At 40.2% G+C, this 24,613-nt stretch overlaps 1 protein-coding gene across 1 annotated transcript in view; it reads right to left on the reverse strand.

The window, feature by feature from the left end:
• Positions 1 to 5,572: 5,572 nt before the first annotated feature.
• IL20RB (interleukin 20 receptor subunit beta) overlaps positions 5,573 to 24,613 on the reverse strand; it is a 30,562-nt gene continuing 11,521 nt past the window's right edge. The window contains exons 2-7 of the mRNA XM_069063907.1: positions 21,290 to 21,416; positions 19,418 to 19,608; positions 16,192 to 16,316; positions 12,338 to 12,491; positions 9,547 to 9,689; positions 5,573 to 6,644 (exon numbers count right to left, since the gene is read on the reverse strand). Coding sequence (XP_068920008.1) covers positions 6,519 to 6,644; positions 9,547 to 9,689; positions 12,338 to 12,491; positions 16,192 to 16,316; positions 19,418 to 19,608; positions 21,290 to 21,416 — 866 coding nt within the window. The 3' untranslated portion in view covers positions 5,573 to 6,518. The remainder of the gene's footprint in view (positions 6,645 to 9,546; positions 9,690 to 12,337; positions 12,492 to 16,191; positions 16,317 to 19,417; positions 19,609 to 21,289; positions 21,417 to 24,613) is intronic.

The raw sequence follows: 24,613 nt of genomic DNA on the forward strand, positions 1-24,613 counted from the left end.
TAAATTTTCTGCACCTAACACATTTTATTCAATACTCCCCATTCATTCCCAAAAACAGTAATAGTACTAGCAATACTACCCATTTAATGTAATGGATTGCAATACCTTTTCTTTTTTAGTAGCAAGATAATTCAGAGCACTTCCATCTGTTGGGGCAGGGTGGTTCAGTACCTGAGTTTTCCTTCAGAGAAACACCAGCTGAACTGCAATAAATTATGTTGAAATAAATGTGATTAAGTATTGGTTAAAATTAATTGAATTGACTTGGGGTAACAAGCCAACAGCATTAGGAGGAGAGAAACATGAGAGGCCTGGAAGGAAGCTATTGCCAGGGTCTTGAGGAGCAAACACCCCATTCCTGAAACCTCAACAGGGGTTCCCTGGAGTTGAGCACTAAGACAAGTCCTTCTGCTCTCTCAAACCCAATGCCAGATAACTCAAAGAGCTTTATCTTTCCCCTTTTCTATCTTTCATTTGTCACAGAGACTGGGCTCTATAATGATTCATACAGGAAGCTGAGGGAAACTTGTGAGGGACAGATACAGAGTTAACTATGTGCCCCCAAACAGGCGCGTGGGAGTAATTCACACCATGCTCAGTCATGCACCTTAGCAGGAACTTAAGCTGGCAGCATAGAAAGGGGGTGATGGGAAGGGTCCTGTGAAGTGAATGGTTACTGCCATATCCCCAGCACTTCGCACCAAGCCTGACACATAGCAGGTGCTTAATAAATGTTTATTGAGAGACTGACTGACTGACTGATTAATTGCACTCGAGACCACACAATGGCAGGAGAGGCTGTACCAAAATTCAGGGAATCGAAAGAGCATCAATTGTTTGGGGGTATTTCCGGTGCTTGAGTAAGCACTAGTAGGTGCAGTTAAACCACAACACCTGCAATGGGGTCAACAAGGAGAGAGTGTCAAATTCTCAGAGGCTGGCTGTGTTGTCTCTCTTCCATCTTTTCCTAATGTAGAAATGCACTATTCCAGGACACAGCACAAATTCACTGACTGAGCAAGTTAGAAGGGGGCCTTCAGGACCATCTAGTCCAACTCCTACTTGAATAAGAATCCTATCTACCACACACCCTCTTACATATTACAATCTGCTCTCGGGGAGGGAATTCCCACACCTGGGAAATCATAACAGCTTAAGGTAACAGAAGGGATATCAAAAGAACCATCTCTGTCCAGGGGTATGTTAAACCATCTAGAGTCCACTGTTAAATTTTGTTGTTGTTGTTAGGTTGTTTCAGTTGTATCTGAGTCTTTGTGACCCCATTTGGGGTTTTCTTGGCAAAGATACTGGAGTGGTTTGCAATTTCCTTCTCCAGTTCATTTTACAGATGAGGAAACTGAGGCAAACAGGGTTAAATGTCTTGTCCACAGTCACATGGCTAGTGTCTGAGGCTAGATTTGAACTCATAAAGATGAGTCTACCTAATTTGAAGCCCAGTGCTATATCTATCCAATTTACCACCTAGTTACCCATTAAATTTTTAGCATGCACATTTATACCTCAGAAATCAAGCTATAAATCTGGGCTTGATCTATTATTTTGTTAATTGACCATAGGTTCCCAAAGTGGGAGAAAGTGGGAAGTAGGGGGGAGCACAGGACTGATGGGGGTTCAATAGTAGCCTTAGGTGCAATTGGGAGGTGTTGAATAAAAATAAGGGGGCAGAGAAAGCATAAAGAAAGAAGAAAATCTTGAAAAACCATTTGTACATGTTTCATCTGTTGTGTAATGTAGTTAAAGCTGTAGTGTTTTCCAAATAAACACATAAAATGCAGGTTATAACTGATCAGTGGTCAAGTTCACCAACAGGTTGTGTGGGGTATGGGGACCCAAAAAATTCCCTACCAAGAAAAATTAAAAGTCATAGGTATTTTGAGGAGGGAACAGGAAGCTTTATTCTCTTCCCCCATGGGAAGAGGGCAGTCCTCTCCATGGCGGGGATCAGGGAGAGGAGGCACGTTACAAAAGACAGAGCAAGAATTTATACCCTAACACAGTCAAGCCCCCTCTCCCTGTTTGTCCCTTCTCTCATTGGCTGTGAGGCAGCCTCTCACTCTCAGTGGGAAACCTTCCCCAATGGTGAATAATAAAGAAGTTCCCACTATCCCCTATTGGATGGGAGGTGGGACAGGAAACCAGAGTACTGTTCATGTCCTTATTTGGCAACAGCTAACATAAAGAAGGGGAGGGGCTAAGAGATTCCTAAAATTCCTGAAGGCTTTAAGGCTGATTGACAGCAAGGGAAGGGGGGAAGGGTCCTAGGTTGTGTAATTTCTTAGGAAAGGCAGGACTCAGGTCTGTCCAGTCTTACAAAAGTCTGTGTCTGGTTTCCAGATAGTTTGTCTCCCTTCTTATTCTGAGGAATCTTCACAGAGGTTACAGAGAGAGAGTGTACCCCACTCAAGGTCTTAACCAGCAAGCCTTGGTAGGTCAGCATGTTACAAGTTCACAGAAAGGCCAGCATGATTAGCCAGTAATTGTTTACATTACAGTAGTGTAGAGTTACATGACATGACATTGAGTCATCAAAATTTCAATGCAGGAAAAAACCCACAAATTTACAATAAATTATTAAATTTAACATGCGCCATTAAAAAATTACATTTTTTTGAAATGATAGATATTTTTTAAAAACCATTAAAGAGTTAAAGAAAGTAGATTTCCAAGGGGTTGCTGAGTAATTTTTTTTTAAGAGGGCAGTAGGTCAAAGAAGTCTGGAAGCCTTTTTTAAGAAAGTATTAATAATACAGCTAGGTGGCACAATGAATAGAGCATGGGCCTTGGAGTCGGGAGGACCTGAGTTCAAATGTGGCCTTAGACACTTAACACAAAAACTAGCTGTGTGACCTTGGGCAAGTCACTTAACTCCAACTGCCCTCCAAAAAGCAAAAAAAAAGTATTAATAATTTATATTAAACTTAAAAGAGCGTGTACATACATTCTTTTCCTTTTGTTCTGGTTATTAAGCATTTATCATCATGCCCCAGAACTGTTCTCAGGGTTGAAATAGAAGGCTCAAGGAATGGTCATCACCTGAACTGGAGGCCTGGTGACCTACGATAATAATAATAACAGTAACAACTAGCATTTACATAGCATTTTAAGGTTTGCAAAGTGCTTTATATTCACCATCTCACTAAAGTCTCACAACATCCCTGCCTTTACCTCCAGTATACCTTAAAGGCCTACGATAAGAGAGTTCCATTGTCTCCAAAAAAAAAACCCCACTCCACTTCCCCTTCTAAATAACTCCAATTGTTAGGAAGTTTTTTCCTTACTCCAAGATCTTTGTAGGCTTTCCCTCCCTGTTGTTTCTGTTGTTTGTCTTTTGGTTCTGGAAGAGGACCATGACATCAGGGAAGTGATGTCATGACTTGCAAATAAATTGGATTTAATCGAGGGAGGGCTGGGCAAAGTCACCAGCTTCACTTTCTCCTCTGGGGCCATCTGGGTCCAGTGGCAAGACAAAAATCAGGATGATTGGCAATGGTCTGGCTTCCCTCCCTGTAGGACTTCAAGCAAAAAACTGGATGATCTGTTATCAGGTACATTGTAGAGGAAACTATTATCCGACTTGTCCCCAAATGGTGATTGAAATCCCTTCCAATTCTGAGAATCTGTGATTCTGTGAAAACTAAATGCGCCTCTTGAAAACTAGCCTCATAGTCTATCACTCTGGGACCCAACAAAAAGGACGGTAACCCTTCTTTCATTATGTAACCATCCACTACTTGAAGAGTCATCATGCACCAAAAACTCTCCCTTTCCTTTGCATCTTTTTTCCTCCCGGATGAAAATCGCCAATTCCTTCAACTAGTCCTTATATGGAATAATGCCAAGGTTCTTTATCATCTTGGCTGCCCTCTTCTGGACACTCTGAGCTTAGAGGTCTTAGCTGAGGAGGCCTGAACCAATGAATATAATGAATTAAATTTGCTTCTTATACTTTCATCTAAGATTTTTTTTCTGTTTCTAAGTGCAATCCTAAAATAATTTACTTAAAAGTTGTCATTTCATTTGTACAAATTTAATTTTAAATGTTTTATTGGTACCTGAATGCTTGCTAGGGTTCCCAGGAAATAATACCACCTTTGGTATATGTTTTTCTCTATAATAAAAATGGAACAGAGTTTGGATCTGTGATTTCCTTAGTATAGGGAGCTCCCAGAGGAAGTCTTACCAAGGAAGATGGCCACCTTCTCTGCAACTTACAGTCTTAGAAAGTTGATGATGCAGTGGTGTGAAGCTCAAGGAGCCACATACTGATATAGAAAACTGTGCTACCCTGCCTCTCTCATAATAGAATGTTATTTTCCACTTTAGTAATTACATTGATCCCTGATTTCATCAACATGGTTATTCTTTCCAATTACACAGATTTCAATCCCTCCATTCCTTATCATTCTATGTACTTCTTAACCATGTATTTCCACAAATCCTTCATTGGATGAGTTCTACCCCATGCAGGGGAGGCCTTCATCTGTTTCTCTAATTATCTCTGGGATACCAACATGGTACCCAGACTGTCGGTGTATTTATTGGCTTTCATTCTTGCTACCACCTGGCCAGCCCACCTCCATTTCTGGCATAATAATAACAACAATAACATTTGTTTAGCTAGCACCTACTATGTGCCAGGTGTTGTGCAAAAAACTTTATAAATACTATCTTATTTGATCCTCACAACAACTGTAGAGGGTAGGTGTTATTTTGATCCTCAATTTACCATGGAGGAAACTGAGGCAAAAAGAGGTTAAATGACTTGTCCAAGGACACATAGCTAGCGTGTATCTGAGGCTGAATTTAAAGTTGTCTTCTTTATTCTAGTCCTCAATGATGAAATTTACATCACTTTTCACATGTAAGCCCTGCACTCTTAATGATAATATGTTGCAACCTGCTTACATCTACTTACATATGCACGTAGGTGGGGTTTTTTCTTCATTACCTGTTGGGTTACTTCTAAATGTCATTCTTCCAGAGTTACAGTGTTCTGTGAGCCTCAGCAGCATAGCATCACAAGAAGAAATTTAGTGTGAGAAGGGATGAGAGCTTTTGTGGTTGCAAACAAGTTTTGGTATCCTTAGGAGAAAGTGGAACATGAAAGGGATCCAGCCTAATCTTTGCCTAGTACTACATTTACTGACAAGTTTTACCACTCAGCAGAGCAAAAACTAATGTCTGCAACATCACACTGTCTACAAAAATGGTCTGCATAGCAGTGCAAGAAGTAAATAATTCATATATTTATTTTGCTTTTTGGAGGAGGGAAGGCAGGGCAATTGGGGTTAAGTGACTTGCCCAAGGTCACACAGCTAGTAAGTATTAAGTGTCTGAGGCTGGATTTGAACTCAGGTCCTCCTGACTCCAGGGCCGGTGCTCTATTCACTGCGCCACCTCAAGTATTTATTAAGGATCCAGGTGTGGGGGACTCTCCATGTGCCATAAATGCTTAAATGCTATGAAAAGTAAATGAGTAAAACTATCCATTATAAGGTCTTCAAAGAAAAGAAAATATAATGCAAGCATTGAGAAGGGAAATAATTCAGACTTTCATCCATCCAACAAATATTTATTAAGCACATTCTGTGTTCAGATCCCTGCTCTGAGTGTTGAAAGATATAAAAATGTAAACAAGATGTGATTCCTGCCCTCAAAGAGCTTACAGTCTGGTCAGAAAGATGCACCTGTGACAGATGGAAGAACAAGAATATAAGCTGCTATCTTGAACCATTTGACCCTTTAGTGGATACTTCTCAAAGTCCCACTACCATCAGGACCTGCTCCAAGTCCTCATTTCATTTCAAAAAGGTCCTTCCAGATGGTTCTTTCAGTTTTTATGTACCCACAACAGTGGAAATCACCATTCCCTTTTCAATGAAAAGAAGTTTTAAAGATGATACCAACAATCAGAAATTAATAAACTGTTACCAATATATCTCAATACCTGAAAAGACCAAGTGAATGTCAACATATCCATAGTTACTACTCAAGCAGCTCCTGTATTGATCAGGGGTAGGGATGGCTATTAAAGGACACAACTCTCCAGGGCTCCTGATAAGAATGTTTATGAAGTTAGTTAAGTAGAAGATCCCTTTGCCAGTTTTGGCTTGGCTAGCATGAATGTCAGCTTATGTCACCAGTATGTCAGAAAGCTGTGTCACAAAATCACATGGTCATATAGTCCAATCCCATCATTTAACAGATGAGAAAACTGAGGGTCAGAGAACGAAAGTGACTTGGCCATATTCACATAGTTTGTTAGCAGCGGAACCAGAACTAGAGCCTATGATCTTCTGATCTCTAAACCAATGAACCATCCGTGATACCAGGATATCTCTGGTAAGAATCTTCCTGAGGCTATTTCTGTCAACCAGCTAGTTCCAGGCAAATAGACTCCAGGTTATCCATCGTTGGTTCTCGTTTCCTTTTCTAAGAGTGAAGTCCCCTCTCTGGTTGCTCCTGGCGTCCTGCTGATCTATATTTCAGCCAGTCTTCTATAAAGCCTCTTGGATCCATGAACGGAAGAGCTCTTCTGGATACATCACCCGTGCAACAATGTCACAGGGTTCAATGTCTTCCTTTTTACAGCTTATTAACTTCTGAGGTGAATCTGTTATTTTCTGAAAGGGAAAACATTTTCAAGTGAACATTCATTAGCATTAATGAATTGTCTGAAAGGACAAAGTCCCAATTGTATCATTAGCTGTGGGTAATCCTCAATCAGAGAGAGAACTAAATTGGGGATCCCCCAAAAGGTCCATCTTGATCTATTAATTAATCTTCACGGCTTACCTGGTTAATCTTTAAACTGCTTCCTGCCATCATGCCTCCTTTCTGACTTCAGTGATTTGGACTGTCACAATTACTCCTTCCCCCCCCACTTCAATCCCACACTGTCAATCATAAAACTGAGAGAATAAAAACTAGATGCATGTGAAACTGGACCCTAGTGATCATCTGTTCCAATCCAATTGCCCATGGTCATATTGCTAGAAAGTAGCTGAGATTGGTGAACCCAGGGCTTCGTAACTTTAAGACCACAACTATTTTCCCATGCTAAGAGGTTCTTTTCCTCCCAGTTAGAAAAAGATTATAGAGATCTGGACTAGATCCTCCCAAGTCTAAATTTTATCAATAATTTCAACATTCTACCAATCAAACCTCTAACCAGAAAAAAAAAAAACTAAAAAAAAATAACTGACACGAATTTCTTCTCTCTATTTTGTCCAGATCCACCCTTCTATGGACATAATTATGAGGAATCAGGAGTTAATTGTATTGTATGATTGCACATGTATAACCTATATCAAATTGCTTGCTTTCTCAGTGAGGGGGAAGGGAAGAAGGAGGGAGAGAATTTGGAACCCAAATTTTTTAAAAATGAATGTTAAAAGGGTTTTTTTACATGTAACTAGAAAAAGTAAAATATTTATAGTATATTATTTTTCCCCAATTATATATATGAAGACAAATTTTTAGCATTCATTTTGACAAGATTTTGAGTTCCAAATTTTTCTCCCTCCCACCTTCCCCTCCTCCTAAAATGGGAAGCAATTTGATATAGGTTAAACAAAATATTTTTAAAGAGTTAATTGTTAATTTTAAAACATCCACTTTTCAGACACACAGATTTCTCAGCCTACAAGTAGGCTGCTTCATTCTGTTTCCAGGTGCTCTAGATAGCACTGTACAAAGAATAAAATGGACAATGCCCACTTAAAAAAAAATGTCTTCATCCCTATTGTCTTCACCTTTCATTATGTATTATTTGAGATAGGTAGGTGGATAGAGTACTGGGCCTGGAGTGAGGAACACCTGAGTTCAAATTCACCTCTGATGCTTACTAGGCATGGGACCCTGGGTAAGTCATTTAACCTCTATTTGACTCAGTTTATTCAAATGTAAAAGAAGATAATAGTAGCACCCACCTCCCAGGACTGTGTGAGGATTAAATGAGATAATATTTGTAAAGTAGTTAGCACAGCACCTAACCCCATAGTAGCCACTTACACAAATACTTATTGCCTTCCCCTCCTATTCTTAGCCCTGGTGTGGGCCTAGTATTCCCTACAACCATAAAGTTAAACCATTGTTTTCTGCACACATAGGTGTTCTCCAAGTCATGCCCTTGTCCCTAGAGTCTCATCTCACTGTAGCTACTCAGATCAGGAACCAAGAGTCAGACACCATCTGACTCTGCTTCAGGCAAATGGAATTAGAGGCGGATAAAGAGTGCTCAGTACTGATTCACTCCAAATTGGTGAGTCAGTCCATCAATAAACATTTATGAAGCACTCACTATGCACCATATACCATGCTAAATAAAAGGGACACACAAAAAGGCAAAAGAAAGCCCTGCTCTCAAAAAGCTCCCAGTCTAATGAGAGACACCACATGCTAACAGCTAGGCAGAAACAAGATGGAGACAAGGTAAGGCAGACATGGATTTCAGTGGGAAGGCAATAGCATTAAAGGGGATTTGGGAAAGCCTTCTTGCACAGGGAAGACTTTTAGCTGGAACCTGAAAAAAGTCAGGGAAGCCAGGAGATGGAGATAGGGAAGGAGAGTGTTGAAGGCACAGAGAATAGCCAGTAAAAATAGGCAGCCAGGAGATGGAGTGTTTTGTTCTAGCATCAGTAAGAAGGCCAGTGTCACTGGATAGCAGATTACATGGGGAAGGGAAGGGAAGGTGTAAGAAGCCTGGAAAGGTGGTAGGAGGGAAGAGCCAGGTTATGAAATCACAACATGTTAGTACCAGAAGGGATTTTAGAAAACTGCTAGTTCAACCTCCATTTTACAGGTGAGGAAATGGAGATCCAGAAAGATGAAGAAACATCCATAGGTAGTACATGGAAGAGCTGGGATTTGAACCCAGGTCCTTTGGCTCCAAGGCCAGGACCCTTTCTGCTATATCCCATGTTCTCCTACTCCTGATAGTCAATGTAGTACACTGGAAAGAATATTCTAAGTCCTTACACCTTTTTAAAGACCTGTTTCTTCCTTTGTAATCTAAGGGGTTTTAGACTAGATGTTCCCCAAGCTCTTTTTTTAACCCCAACAATTTTAGCCTCAAAATTTCAGCTCACCTGCAGCTACCTAGATACTTGAATTATTGCCCTCTGATTACTTCATATCCTACAGAGAGAATGACATAAACCAAAAGGGAGCTTCTTTATAAACTACAACTGTCCATTCATCCAAGTGCCAAGCAATTTGCAATCATTCAAACAAAGCAAGACTAGAGGGAATAATTGGGGACCCACAGGCTCACCACCCACAATCAAACAGAAAAACCAATACCTGAACAATTCTCCTCTATGTGAAAGAAAAGAAAGATAAGAAACAGTACCATGATATCATGTCATTACCTAGCATCAGATAACATGGAGTCCCTCCCCTAAACATCTCTTTTTCCCACTGTCTGTGCATGTGCAGGCTGACTGTCATAATACACACATGTGGGGGCCCCCAAGCACATGTACCAGATGAAACGTGGTAAAGAAACAGTAAATAAATAAATACCAATGTGTCTGGCAGGACCACAACAGGACAGCAAGAATACCGCAGCAACTGGCTCGTTTTCCAGATGAATAAAGGCAGACCCACCAGAAACAGTATAAAACCAGCAGAGGAGACCAGGACAAGAGTCAGCAGAGGGGATTCATCTAGAAACAAAGAAACAAGAGACAGGTTGGTCAGAGCTTGCTGAAGACATTTCTTGTTCCAACCCTAGAACATTCCACAACTTAAGCAGCAACAGTAGCAACTAAGACTGCTGGGGAAGGTCAGCTTTATTCATGAGTGGGGCAGACAAATACCTATCCAGTATAAACGGAGAGATCACCATGACTGAAATTCCATCATGTAAATCATTCCTTTGACTTAAGGAATAGTTTACAGGGGCCAGATAGGTAGGTAGCTTAGCAGAGTGACAAATTCAATCAAATCAATCAATCAAAACGTTAGGTCAGGAAGAATCCTCTTCCTGAGTTCAAATCTGATCACACACACTTACTAGCTATGTGACCCTGAGCAAATCACTTTACTCTGACTCAGTTTCCTCATCTGTAAAATGAGTTGGAGAAGGAAATGGCAAACCATTCCAGTATCTTTGCCAAGAAAACCTCACAAAGAGTTGGACACAACTGAACAACAACAAAAAAGTCGTTTACAGACAGTCTTACTAAAATACAAAGGATATTAAGGAGCAGGGATAACAAGCTACTGAGGATCATTGATATTTGCATGTGGGTTAGTTTTTCATTTTAACCGAGAGCCTGATAAAATGGTAACACGGGATAGGAACTCCATTAGAAGGGAAGGGAAAGGTGCTAGGTGCTGCCAGGAAAGACAGATCTAAGTGGCATGACAGTGCAGGTGTCCTAGGGCATCCAGGGAAGCTGAACAGAGTTCCCCTTCATCAAACATCTTCAAAACAATGAGGTGTCATGTTGTTGGAAATACTTTTTTTCAAGAATAGGTTGGATGGAATGGTTCCTTCTAACTCTCAAATTCTGTGAAAGTCACTAGAGACTTTGTAAGGTCATTGATTCAAAGCAAAAGAAAAAAATAAAGATCTGTATGAACCTTGCAAATCAATGCAATGCAAAGAATACAAATAGTCTAAGTGCCTTAAGCTCTTTTCTGTTACTATCACTAACTAGTTTTATCTAAGGTAAGGATTGCCATTTCCCCTTCAGGAGCTCAATTTCCTCATACAGAAAATATGGGGTGGCTAGGTGGCACAGTGAATAGAGCACCAGCCCTGGAGTCAGGAGGACCTGGGTTCGGATCTGGCCTCAGACACTTGACACAAAAACTAGCTTGGGCAAGTCACTTAACCCCAATTGCCCTCCAAAAAGCAAAAAAGAAAAGAAAAGAAAATGGAGGTGGGGAGGCTGAACTAGATGAGCTAGACCTAAGATAATAGCTTTAGAGGGACCACCAACTAGTTGGGGCAGTGGACACCAGACTCAGAATCAGGAAGTCGTCTTCCTGAGTTCAAATCTGACCTCAGACACTTACTAGCTGTGTAACCCTGGGCAAGTCACTTGATAACCTTGTGATCCTGGGTAAGTTGCTCAAAAAAAAAAAAGATTTTTTAAAAAAGATAATCAATTCAGAGCTGGGCGCTCTAAGTTGTGTGCTGGGGCTAGTTCAAATGAGCTCTCAAGAACCAATTATTAAATTTTTCATGTTAGATTATATGCCTCAGAAATTGGCAAATTATAAATCAGGACTTGATTTATTGTTTTATTGATTGTCTAGATAGACTTGAGAAAGTGTTGGAGAAAATGTTCATAATGCAGATTAAATGTAAAATTACACTGAGAGTCCTTGGTTTGGTTGTCTTTTGTTTTGGGGGTTTTCTGAGAGCCAGTTGTCAAACACATACCAGAAGATCCCTGGCTGGAAGGGACAATAAATGTCATCTAGCTCAGTCCGCTCATTTTTCTGATGAATCTGGGGCCCGACATTTGTCCAAAATCCCATAGGCACCTAACTGACAGGGTTAGGATTCAAACCCAAGCATTCTGACTCTGATTCCAGAAATCTTTCTACTGCCACTTTGTCTCTGCTACTTCCAGCTCTGAATTTTTGTGAAATAAACCAACATGGAGAGTGTCACCATGTAGCTAAATATAGCCAGTCTCTCTTTCCACTGACTGTCATTTGTCCAAAAGTTTGACCAAAGAAACTGGTGGTATCTACTTCCTTAAAAGTCACAGAACTCTCCAGGATCTCATCGGGATGAAATTGCTGGAGAGATCCTTTCAAATCATGACCACCCAAATACCTACTATACGACCTGGTTTTTAACCAGGTCACTTCACAAAGACTACATTAGACAATCATGAAGCTAGACTACAGAACCAAATACCGAGAGGAGCCATGGTCGACTACTTAGGGCTGTCTCATCCTGAAAGTTACACCCAATGATTTGGCATAATGGGAAAGTCACTCAATCTTTCCTGGTTTTCTCAAATGAAGTGAAATCAATTTTCCTCCTCAAAGTTTCCTAGGACACTTTGTCAAAATCTCTCTTTTGCCCTCATCACAATCTACCTTGAATTATAATCATCTGAATACATGTCATAACCTTCCTACTAGAATGTAAGCTCCTTGAGGGCAGGAACTGCTTCATATTTTTTTTAATCTTCCTATCTCTAGCATCTAACGCAGTGACTTGAACATAGTTGGAACCTTAGAAAGGGTAAATTTGAATCTGATCAGCATGTGGTTAGATTATTCCTAAAACACACATCCAAAAAAGATAGCCACTCATCCCAGGTAAGTAGTGACATTTTTTTACCTTGTGCTCTGATACATTCCACCTGGTTGAAGGCACTGCTTCTCTCAATAACTTCCACGATGGTCTGGGCTTTCACACAGTACTCAGCTCCCGCCTCCATGGTCGCCAAATGTACTAGACTGCCACCTTCCCTCACAATCTTGTAGAGTTCCTTCTAGAAATTCATAGTGAATATAGTTATATTCTTAGAATGATGGAAAGAAAAATAAAAGACCTCATTTCTATTCCAGCAATAACGGGGGAAAGGAAAGATTTTATTGACTTGCTTTCCTCTGATAGAATAACATTCTATCAGAGAGTGGGCTTAGCCAAGAAACTTATTTTTAATGGTTATAGTCATAGAAGACGTTTGTGTACCCTGGGCAATGAGTCTCTGTGTGTATTTCATTGGAAAGTACTGGGCTTGAAGTCAGAATTCGTGCTTTCAGGTACTGGCTCTATTGCTAACAGGACTACGTGAGGCAGAGTGAGTCACATTGCCTTGGTGAGCTGCAGTTTCCCAATCTGTAAAATAAGAGGTTGGACTAGATCATTTAGCAGGTACCTAATTGCCTCTAATATTTGGATACTAACAACAACAATGTGAAGAAAAACAAACTTTGAAAGACTTAAGAATTCTGATCAATGTAATGACCATCTACAATTCCAGAGAAGCAATGAAGCATGATACTGACATCCTGCCTTGAGGTGCAGAAAGAGACGTACAGTTTTGGATACGGACAGCGTGGGAATTTGTTTTTCTTCACTATGTATGTGTTACAGGCTGTTCATTTCTTTTTCCCAGTCATGGAAAAGAAGAGAATGACTAGGGATAGGATTCTAAAACAATGAGAAGAGAACAAAAAGATAGCCAGAAGGAATCACCGGCAAATAGAATGGTTTTGAAAGTTACATGTTGAATTTAATATTTACTTGGAAGGACAAGCAAGCTGTACATAATATCAATTCACAATTAGACAGACCCATATAAATGCATATTAAAAAGTGTCCCTCATTGTTCTCTCCCCACCTCCACTTTTGCCAGTGCACCCAAAGCAGTTGTCTACTTTGCCTACCCCAGCCTCAACTCAGACGGCTACCAGTAGGAAAGGTTCTTAGGAAAAGTTGCTGCTTGAAGTCAACAGAAACACCTTAGCTGGCTCTGGTGGGAGGCAGGTAAGTATCACAGTGGATAGGGTGTTGGAGCTGGAGTCAGGAAGACCTGACTTCCAATATGGCCTCAGGCATTTACTAGCTCTGTAATGCTGGACAAATCCATCAAACTGTGTGCCTCAGTTTCCTCAGCTATAAATATATAATATAAATATAACAGAGCCTACCTGTTTTGAGAATCAAATGAGACAGTATTTGTAAGTGCTTAGCACAGTATCTGGCACAAAGTAAGCCTTTAATAAATGTTTGTTTTCTCTTCCCATCCCCTCCATTAGCACTTAAGATTGTGAGCTCCTTGAAGGTAGGAACTGTCTTTTGCCTCTTTTTGTATACCTAGAACTTGGCATAGCACCTGGCATGTAACAAATGCCTACTAATATATAGTTCACATGAAAGGGAGAGGCAAGAGAAGGAAGGTGATTGAGAGAATGCTAGATTTCAAGGTGAAAGGGACCTTGGAGACCATTTAGTAGTACCCTCTCATTTTACAGAGAAGCTAAGTCTTGCCATGAGTTATATACCTAGTAAGTACAAGATGGGACTGAAATACAAACCTTCCTGACCTAAAGTCCAATGTTCTATCTATTACACTAGGTTGAGGAAGGAAGAGTTATGGGACTTCCCATCCGGGAAGAACTCCATTCCAAAGAAATGTAGATTGCTTGCTTGTGTTCTCATCTCACATTTCCTAAAACATGTAATTCCCATTACCGGTACCTTCACGGGGTTGTGAACAATACCATATTACTCATTCATGTGCCAGATTATAACAGTGACTACTCAAGACTAGTAGTTTTCAGCAAGGTGGGTTTTCTCTTCATTTTTTGGCTCCATTCTTCCTACAGGGGCTTCTTCTGACCTGGTGTACCGGTTTTCCCAGTCAGTGTCTGACCCTCCCAAGTCAGAACCCGCCCCAATACACACATGTAGGACTTATCTCAGAGTTGGTAATCTGTAACCCAATTTTACACTCTAGTAGACAGCCAAATTGCAATGCCAAGCTTCTCTCCCTTCAGTATCTTAATTATCATAAGACCTGGTTTTCAAAGGCCTGCTCCTTTTCCCACCCTTTTCCCTGGCATACACCCTATATCAGTTTTCACCCGTGGGCATAGATGCCCCACCTCCAGGTGCACATTGGCAGATTGAGGTATTTACAAGCCAATTTCAATGAGATGAAAAAGACTGGGAGGTGTTTTGCCATGTACACAACTTGTTAGGGCACAGTCACTGCAAAATAAAACTAATGAATAATAAAAAACTAGATCAAGGAATAGTAGAGTTCAACAGGAGCTGGTAGTTAAGGATGAGGTAGTGGCATCCCTCCCCTCTCCACAACCTCCTCCCTAGAGATTTGTGCTGCCTCTACTGACCTAAAATGGATCCCTAATTGAACGGCTAGACCACTCCAGTTACAAACGATACACTTCAATTCTACAAATATTCATTTCATTCTTTTTTTTTTTGTAAGGCATGCTGCCAGCTAGGAAAAGGGGACCTCACAAAAATATGCCTCACAGAAGGGGTCAGCCTAAGGTCCTGGCAAACCAAACAGTAGCATAGATCAAGGCACACCGTGTCAGAGAGTGCCAGTAACATCCTACCTTTCATTCTGCTGGCCAATGACCAATGTTTTCAGCAGCCCTTCACACAGTAATGGATTTCAAAACTTTAAGTACAGAAGTGCCAGGCTCAGAGCCAACATACTCTTTTTTCTTAAGCTTAGCATCTCCCTTTTTTCATTTTGAAACATTTGAGTTTCTTGATTTGGTCTTCTCTACATCTTACCATCCTACACAAACTCTACCATCCTACACAAAACCATGTTACTATGAATGCTCAGTCAGAGCTACTCAGCATACTGAAGGCCTGGTTTGGAATTTTTTGTTTGTTATTATTATTGCTACTGGGTTATTGGGGTTTTTAATGGAGTACTACTGCATCTTGTAGGGTTGTCTTCCAGAGCCTGCCTTAACATGTTGCATTAGCCCCAGCCCCAGCCCGTTGCAGATGATGACGGTGGTGGTGATAAGAATAGCATTTATATAGTACTTTGAGATTTGTTTGCAAAGCACTTTACAAATACTATGCCATTTTATCTCCAAAACAATTCTGAGAGGTAGGTGCTATCATTCGGCCAACTAGGTGGAACAATGGATACAGGGCTGGGCCTGAAGTCATGATCTTCCTGAGTTCAGATCTGACCTCAGATACTTACTAACTCTGTGACCTTGACCCAAGACAAATCAGTTAACCCTGTTTGCCTCAGTTTCCTTATCTATAAAATGAGTAGGAGAAGGAAATGGCAAACCACTACTGTATCTCTGCCAAGAAAAACCTTAAATGGAGTCATAAAGAATTGGACATGACTAAACAACAAGTGTTATTGTTACCCCCATTTTACAGCTGAGGAAACTGAAGCAGAGGACAAGTGACTTACCCCAGGTCACAAACCTAGTAAGTGTCTGAGGCCATATTTTGAACTCAGGTCTTAGTGATTCCACTTTAGGACTTAAAGTCCAGAAGATTATCTACTATCTTGCTGAGCTGCATGAATGAGGTAAAACCTTCCAGAACAGTTCTTATTCCAGGCCTGGTCCTCTCAGAAAGGACTGTTTTCTCAAGCTACTGGTAGAATCAGAGAATGGCAAAGTGAGCAGAATGGCAAAGGCCTTCCTTAGGTCAAATATAGGAAATCTCACCTGAGAATTGGAGCCCTTCTTCCAATATGTAACATTGAATTCGAAATATGGTCCCATGTCCTCAAATTCCACTATTAAATGATATCCATCCTTGCTAATTTTCATTCTGGGAGAGGTGAGGACAGCTATGAAAAAATGTAAAACAAAGAGTGAGTGATAGTTTCCCCTCCTACTGGACCAATCTTAAGTTCTTTGAAAAGGTGGGAGAAAAGGAATAAGTACAGACAGGTTTAATTTCCCAGGAAATGTCAGTGTACAATGTCCCTAGCGGTAATAGTGAAGGTTACCTATGTAGAGCATGTGCCCGGGAGGAGTATCTTCATACCTCTTGTCTCTTTTTTTTGTCTTTATTAATTTGTTTGCTTACTTTTAGTTTACAAGATTCAGTTCCACAATCCCTTGAGTTTCGAATTTTCTTCCCCTCCCTCCTCCCCCCCATACCTCTTGTATCTTAACAAGATTATTTCAAATTCACAGAATCCAGTGTAGACCCTTTGACCCTTTAATACTATAGTAATGACTAATTGATTGATAGTCAATTCAAATAACTGGGCTATATACACTTTGTTTTGTCTGGATACCCATATTTATTATGAGTTCTGTCTCTGTCTCTGTCTCTCTCTCTCTAGTTAGGAAAAGGGGAGAGGTAAAGACAGGTAAATGCCTGTCAATTGAAAAAAAAATTAAGGGAGAGCAGAAACAGATGCACAGTATCAGAGCATGTAGCTATGCAAAGACAGAAGCTACTTAGAGAGATGATGGCTGAGTTCCCTGGAGGGGAAGCCTGTGAATGTCTGAGACCCCAGAAATGATAGTGAGAAGGTCAAAGTGCAGTAGACATTAGCAGAAGCAGACCAGCAGAGAAATTTCTAAACCCACTGGTGACAGAGGAATTCCTACATCAAGTAGGCTGACATTGCAGGAATTAGATCCAAGGAGCACCAGGGGACAGAACTATCATAAAGAAGAGCCTTTTACAGATCTTAGGAGTTATACAGACTATGAAGGTCCATAATGACCCCAAATCTCTATCAAGCCCAAGAAAGACCAGGGTTGGTGAAGGCCTAACAGAAGGGAAAAGGGGTTGGCTAGACAGTTTATGGACTTGGGTGTGAATGCTCAATAGCCTCTTCCCTAAATACCTTTGCATTAAAAAAATGTTTTTTTAAAAAAAGCTCATTTGTCTTCAAGGCTCTCTCAGAGGGCAGGCATTTTTAATGACTCTAGTTAAGTAGAGTTTTTGTTTTGTTTTGTTTTTGATTATAGAGATATTAAAACACTATGCCCAGCTACACACAAAAAATTTAGTCCAGCTTCCTTGGGTTGTCTCTCGGCTCTTTCTTAGTTCTTCTTTCGAGAATAAAGAGCCTACATTCTTATGATACTTTAAGGTAACCCAACATTGTGGTATCTGTTGCCCAATTCAGGTCACTGTGACGGGCTCACCTTCTTGAAATCTCTGCTCCTTTCCTCCACCCCATCCCTCTCTGGTTGAGAAGGAGGTGGGGGAAAAGCCCCTGGCATGAAGTTTGGAAATAATATTAGTTTCTGAGGGTTTTAGTCTACAGAGGAAGACCCAGTTCTAAGGGCCTTCCTCTCTTCACAAAACTTAAAAAAAGAAAACAACTTTAAAATGCAAATAGGATTCATAAGATTCTTCAAGCTCTCCGGCAATCTGCTGATTGCCTAGCCTGGATATTGATCTCTAAGTTGAGTTTAGCAATCAAATATACACAGGTTTTCTTTCTCTCTCATTTTCTCTAGCAAAACACAAACTTAAGAAGCTACTAAAATTATTTTTTATCTGACTTTAGAATTTTAAAAGAAAATAAAAGAACTAGTAGGCAAAAGTTTAAATGAAAGCAGCTCAGAAAGTAATCTTGTCACTCATTGTTCTGTGTAATAACACAGTAGGAAGAAAGGCGAGCAGAGTAGATTGATAGAGAAGCAGCTGGGACTGTGGTGACACTGTCCCAGCTGTTTCTCCAAGAAGTCAGGAGTCAGTCACTCTGCTCAATTCTCTTAATAAATTTAGCTGCAAAGAGTGATATGCTAGTATATGTTTAACAATGGCTTTCCAGAAGGAAAAAAAAAAGGCATACTAGGGTACACTTTTAAGTTTAATGTGCTTCATTAACATTTTCTCTGTCACTTAAGTCTAGGCAATCGGGGGCTCCAGCATACCCCAGGGAGAGTCTCCAGCTGCTGCGGGGCTCTCCCTCTCCCTCCCAGGTACACAGCTATTAAGTGTCTGAGGTCAGGTTTGAACTCAGATCCTCCTGACTACAGGACCAGTTAGTTCTCTATCCATTGTAGCACCTAGCTGCCCCATTCTGGATTCTCTTGATGAGAGTCCTCTCTTCTCAGTTGAAAGAAGTGCATCTTCCCAGTCTTTAACCACTTAAGCTTTCTAAGAATCGGACAGCCCAGCCTTGCCAGAGGAGTTGTTATATATCTATTATTTCACTTCATCAATTTACAAACATGTATTAAGCACTTCCCAGGATGAGAACAGTACTAGTAACTCTTCAGAGGTGGCTGCAGAAATTGTTTCATATTAATGAGAAAGTGTGAAGGGAAAACAGTTGAATGAATGAATTTGAGAAAGAATGAATGAACTTACTATGTGCCACTCACTGTGCTAAGCACAGAGGACACAAATCCAAAGTCCAAAAATAAGATAGCTCTTTAAGTTCGAGTGACTTAGATTTTAATAGGAGATAAAGCCCAATTAGAGAGGGGTGGTAAGGAAAGGGTACTTTGGTTTAGAATGCCACAAAGATAGTGGAAGGTACCATAAGGGAGAAGAATGATGCAGCCTTTCCACTAATGGCATCATTAATTTGATTATGGCTCCATAATAAGAAGAGAGTAGGGAGCTAGTAGAAGCCAGTGAGAATATAAAGGGGAAAGAGACATACAATGAAGCACAGCTGGATATATTTAGTAAGTAAGGTGTTCACCAACCAGGATAGTATGGGCTCCAGGGCAGGAATTAGCAATATAAAATATATGTATAAAGTTATTTTTATTTTACCACACCCAAGCTTTGGAAGCTATGACTAGAGAATCTGTGGGCACCATTCCTGAAGCTCTAAGGCAAAAAAACCCAAATAGATTAAATAGATTGATCATTGATAGATAATCATGATCATGATCATGATGAAGGTAGACAACAGATAAATAGATGAAAGATGAAATAAATGAATGAAAAGAGTTTACTTACTTGAGTTGCGATTGAAAAGCTCTTTCAGAGTGCTCCAGGATGAACTCTGAGTGCCCAATGTTGCCTTGACTCGAAAGTTATAAGCCACAGTGGCCGTGATGTCATCTGTCACATTACATTCTGGGGTGCTAATGGAAGAACACCAACTGCTGGGGATCCAGATGGAGCTAGTATAATATCTTTCATATTCTCTGAGTAAAAGATAGAAAAACATGCAGTAAGATTTGTTAATAATTTTATCTTAGTTCTGGAAAAAAATTTTTTCAGAACCCACTATTTTCACTAATCTGTGCAGTTTTCATGACACCTGCCTGTCTCAGCCCTCTCAGATGCAAATGTCTTTTCCCCTTTCTGATGACTTTCCAGCTACTCTTTGGATATCTTATCACAGTGCCAGGTACATAATAGGTGCTGGGCAAATGCTAGTTATTATCATTATTATTACTAACTATCTTGCTAATTGCATGTTATCTCTCACATTAGACCATAAACTCTTTAATGGAGAATACTGCTGTGCCTTTGTCCTTTGTTGTAATCTGAGCACATAGTACAATGCTTGGCACATTGTACGCATTTAATAAATGTTTGTTGATTGACTGAAATGCCCTTAACTGACCAGGGAAATCCCCTCTCCTCAGCCATTTCTACTTTCTCCTTTGATGTCCACACCACTATATCAACAGAGAGACAGTTAGGTGGCCCAGTGTATAGAGAACCAACCCTGTAGTCCGGAAGACCTGAGTTCAAATCCAGCTTCAGATATTTACTATGTGACTCTGAGCAAGTCACTTCACCTTGTTTGCCTCAGTTTCCTCATCTGTAAAATGTGCTGAAGAAGGAAATTGCAAATCATTTCAATATCTTTGCAAAGAAAACTCCAAATGGGGTCATGAAGAGTTGGATTCAACTAAAAAATGACTGAACAACAAATACCAAGAGAATATTCACCAATCAGCCCATCACTAACTGAATGCCAGGTACACACCTAGAATGCCCCCAAAGGCAAAAATCGTAGTAAAAAGCTAAATAAACCATCAGAGAAGGCAGAGATAGGATTTATCTCTATCTGTTATCAGACTATCCAGGTGCCTTCAAAATAACACTGAGTTTTCAGCCAATGTGCCCAAACTAAATCTAAAGCCTCATATTTTTTACAGAGTGGGTTTATCATCCCTTGCCTCTCTCTGCCAATATCATTCTGGCAATGTTGAAAAGCTACAGGCCTAAGGTTGCCCTTACTGAGCCAAGAGGAGACAACAAGGTGGATTGCAAATGCCATAAAATCACAGATCTAAAAACTTGAGGGACTTTGTTGTCATTCTTGTTCAGTCGTGTCTGACTCTTCATGACCCCCTTTAGGGTTTTCTTAGCAAAGATACTAGAGTGGTTTGCCATTTCCTTCTCCAGTTAATTTTACAGATGAGGAAACAGAGGCAAACAGGGTTAAGTGACTTACCCAGGGTCACACATCTAGTAAATATGTGAGGCTAGATTTGAACTCAGGTCTTTCTGACTCCAGGCCCAGCACTTTATCTGCTGTGCCACCTAGTCCCCTAGGTACCTCAAAGGTCATCTAATCTAGCCCCTCATTTTACCATTGAAGAAACTAAGATCCAGTGTAGTTAAGTGACTTGTACAGATAGTGAGTTACTGAGGCAAGATTAAAACTGATATCTTCTATGTATAAATTCAATGGTTTTTGTTTCTTTGGGGGGAGCGGGAGGGGGGAGTTCCCATTATGTCGAGGTGCTTCCAAAACTCCAGGAGAGCCTGTGGGATATAATGTGTTGCAAAGGACTGTGTGGGGAGAAAGATCTCATCTAAGTGATTTCTCAAGGAAAAACTGTCAAAAAAACAACAACAAAAACTTACCCCTGGTACTCAACTGAATAATTTACTGTTTCTCCAGGGACAGTCACTGGGCTCCAAGTCAAGATGTGCTTCATGTTAGTAGAATGTACAGAAAGGTCCGGAGGGGCTGGCAGACTGACAGCTTCATCTAGCATTGGCAGACAGAGAGGTATATGTTTACAGCACTGGATTTAACGTCACATGACCTGGATTCAGATCCTGACTTTGCTCCTTGCTATATGACTTCGGTTGAGCCTCTTTTAGACTCAGTTTCCCTATTTATAAAATGAGAGGGTTGAATTAGATCATCTCAAAGAGCCCTTGAGGTTCTACATCCTATGATTTACTTGGATTTAACTAAACATTAAGGATTCAGAGGATATCTAAACATAGTCACCGACTCTCTGGGCCAGAAACAACCTCTAAAGCACATTTAAATCATCTCCCTATTTTCTTCTTCTTGTTCAGACGCCATTTGGGGTTTTCTTGGCAAAGATATTGGAGTGATTTGCCATTTCCTTTTCTAGCTCATTTCACAGATTAGAAAACTGAGGCAGAGTTAAGTGACTTGCCTAGGGTCACACAGCTAGTAAGTGTCTAAGACCAGATTTGAACTCAGGAAGATGAATCTCCTTGACTCCAGGTCTTGCACTCTATGCACTGCATCAAATCTGCCCCTAAAACAATCTGTAGACAATGAATGTACTGGCAATGAGTCACCTAAACAAAGAGGCCAGGATTTCTAAAAAAAGCTCCTTTCTACTCCATAATTTGCGCTCCTACTATACGCTCTAACTCATTCTTTTCTCTTTCTAATATGAGTGACTCACGTCCTCATGCATTCCATTCTTACAACCAAAGCATATTGGCCAACCTGTAGCTTGTATGCTAACACATTTCCTTTATTCCTCAAACCCTTTAACTTTTCCTTTTCAACCTCCCAGTCTTCCTCATTCCTTTTCTGGACTAATATCAGCAGCAAGAGGAAGTTTCTTCGGAGTGAGGGTTTTGTCATTTATTTTATCTGCATCCTCAGGACCTAGTAAAGTGCTTGGCACACTGTGGGTGTTTAATACATGGTTATCGATTGACTGATTTAACCTGATAATGAAGAGTGATAGCCATGATGTGGATTCCTAAAAGAAGGCTAAATGTGACATGAACAAGAGCGAGGAGCTCAGAAGAAGCAGCCTGATTGTTACACCCAGACTGAAGAGAGTATTTAGGTAAACATTTGTACAGGTAACAAGAGGTAGAAAGGTGTACATGCCTATTTGTGTAAGCCACATGAGCTGTGAAATTCTAAAATATGAAAGATAAATTTGCAGCTAAGTAAAAAGTAGTGTATTGGGCGGCCAGGTAGCACAGTGAGTAAGAGCATCAGCCCCAGAGTCGGGATGACCTGGGATCGAATCCGGGCTCAGACACTTAGCACCACACCCAGAAACACCTGGCCATGTAACCTTGAGCAAGTTACTTAACCCCAATTGCTTAAAAAAAAAAAAAGTAGTGTATTGTAGGGGGCAGCTAGGTGGTGCAGTGAATAGAGCACCAGCCCTGGAGTCAGGAGGACTTGAGCTCAAAATCAGCCTCAGACGCTTAACACTCACTAGCCATGTGACCTTGGGCAAGTCACTTAACCCCAATTGACTTGCCTTCCCCCCTCAAAAAAAAGACACCACATATAAACCCATATTATAGACTTTACTTTCACCAGAACATTTGTTATACTGTCTTCAACTTCTTTCTTTAAAATTAGATTTAAATTTTTTTCAATTCACAATTAATTTTCAATATTTAATATTCAATTAATTTTCTTTTTCTCCTACCTTCCCCCAATGGAAAAAAAGAAAAATAAAACCTCTGTAGCAGATTTGTTAAACAAAATAGACAGACAAATTAGCCATGCCCACAAAGGTTGTCTAATTCTGCATCACCTGTCAGCTCCTCAACTTCTTCAATATTGCCCATTCTTTTGCCTATACTGCTTTGCTCATGTTTTCTTTAGCTCTTGTTTTTGTTTTGTTTTTTTGGGCTGGTTTTGGGGTTTTTTTTTTCCTTTGGAGTGGGAAAGGCAAGGCAATTGGGCTTAAGTGACTTGCCCAAGGTCACACAGGTAGTAAGTGTATCAAATGTCTGAAGCTGGACTTGAAATCAAGTCCTCCTCATTCCAGGGCTGGTGCGCTATTCACTGCACCACCCAGCTGCCCCTTTCATTAGCTCTTACCACAGCTATGTTATAGAGGAGATTGAGGGCTAGGTCCTTCAAATGGGGATGATAAAAGTGCCTATCTCCCAGGGTGGTTGTGAGAATTACATGAGATAATATTTGAAAAGCAACTGGAATACAGTGGTGCTTAATAATTGCTTATTTCCTTCCTCTTTCACATCTTCAATTAGGCTCAAAAAAACCATTAATCAACAAATTAACAAAAGATGGCCTGCCAGGAAGACAGGCACACAAGTATACTGTTGATGGAACTACAAATTGGTCCAACCATTCCAGAAAGCTGGATTTGAGTGTGTGTGTATATACATTTTAAATATTTTTCCCCAATTACATGTTAAAACAATTTTTTAACATTTGGGGATTTTTTAACTTTTGAGTTCTATCTAACTTTTGAGATAGAAGTTCTATCCTTCTCTCAATCCCTCCCCTACTCCCTAAGACAGTAAGTAATCAGATATAGGTTATACATGTGCAATCATGTAAAACATTTCCGTATTAGTCATTTTGTACAAGAAGACCTGAATTTCAAAAAAAAGAATGAAAGAAAGTAAAAAATATCATGCTTCAATCTATATTCAAATTATATCAGTTCTTTCTTTGGAGGCAGATAGTATGCTTCATCATTAGTCCTTTGGATTGTCTTGGATCGTTGTTTTGCTGAGAATGACTGAATCATTCATAATTCTTCATCATACAATACTGCCATTACTGTGTTCAATGTTCTCCTTGTTCTACTCACTTCAGTTCATTTAAGTCTTTCTGGATTTTTCTAAAATCATCCTGCTTCTCATTTCTTATAGCACAGTAATATTCCATCACAATCATATGTAACAGTTTGTTTAGCCATTCTCCAGTTGATGGGCACCCCTTTGATTTCTAATTCTTAGCCACCACAAAAAAAAAGAGCTGCTATAAATATTTCTGTACAAATAGGTCCTTTTCCCTTTTTTTTTTAAATATCTTTGGGATATAGATCTAGCAGTAGTATTGTTGGACCAAAGGGTACACACAGTTTTATAGGCCTTTGGGCATAGTTCCAGATTGCTCTCCAGAATGGCTGGATCAGTTCAGAGCTCCACCAACAGAGCATTAGTGTCCCAGTTTTTCTACGTTCC

Source organism: Petaurus breviceps, unplaced genomic scaffold, assembly GCF_028583685.1.
Source record: "Petaurus breviceps papuanus isolate PSGF00001 unplaced genomic scaffold, PetGlider_PUasm1.0 90604, whole genome shotgun sequence".
Classification (NCBI taxonomy): domain Eukaryota; kingdom Metazoa; phylum Chordata; class Mammalia; order Diprotodontia; family Petauridae; genus Petaurus; species Petaurus breviceps.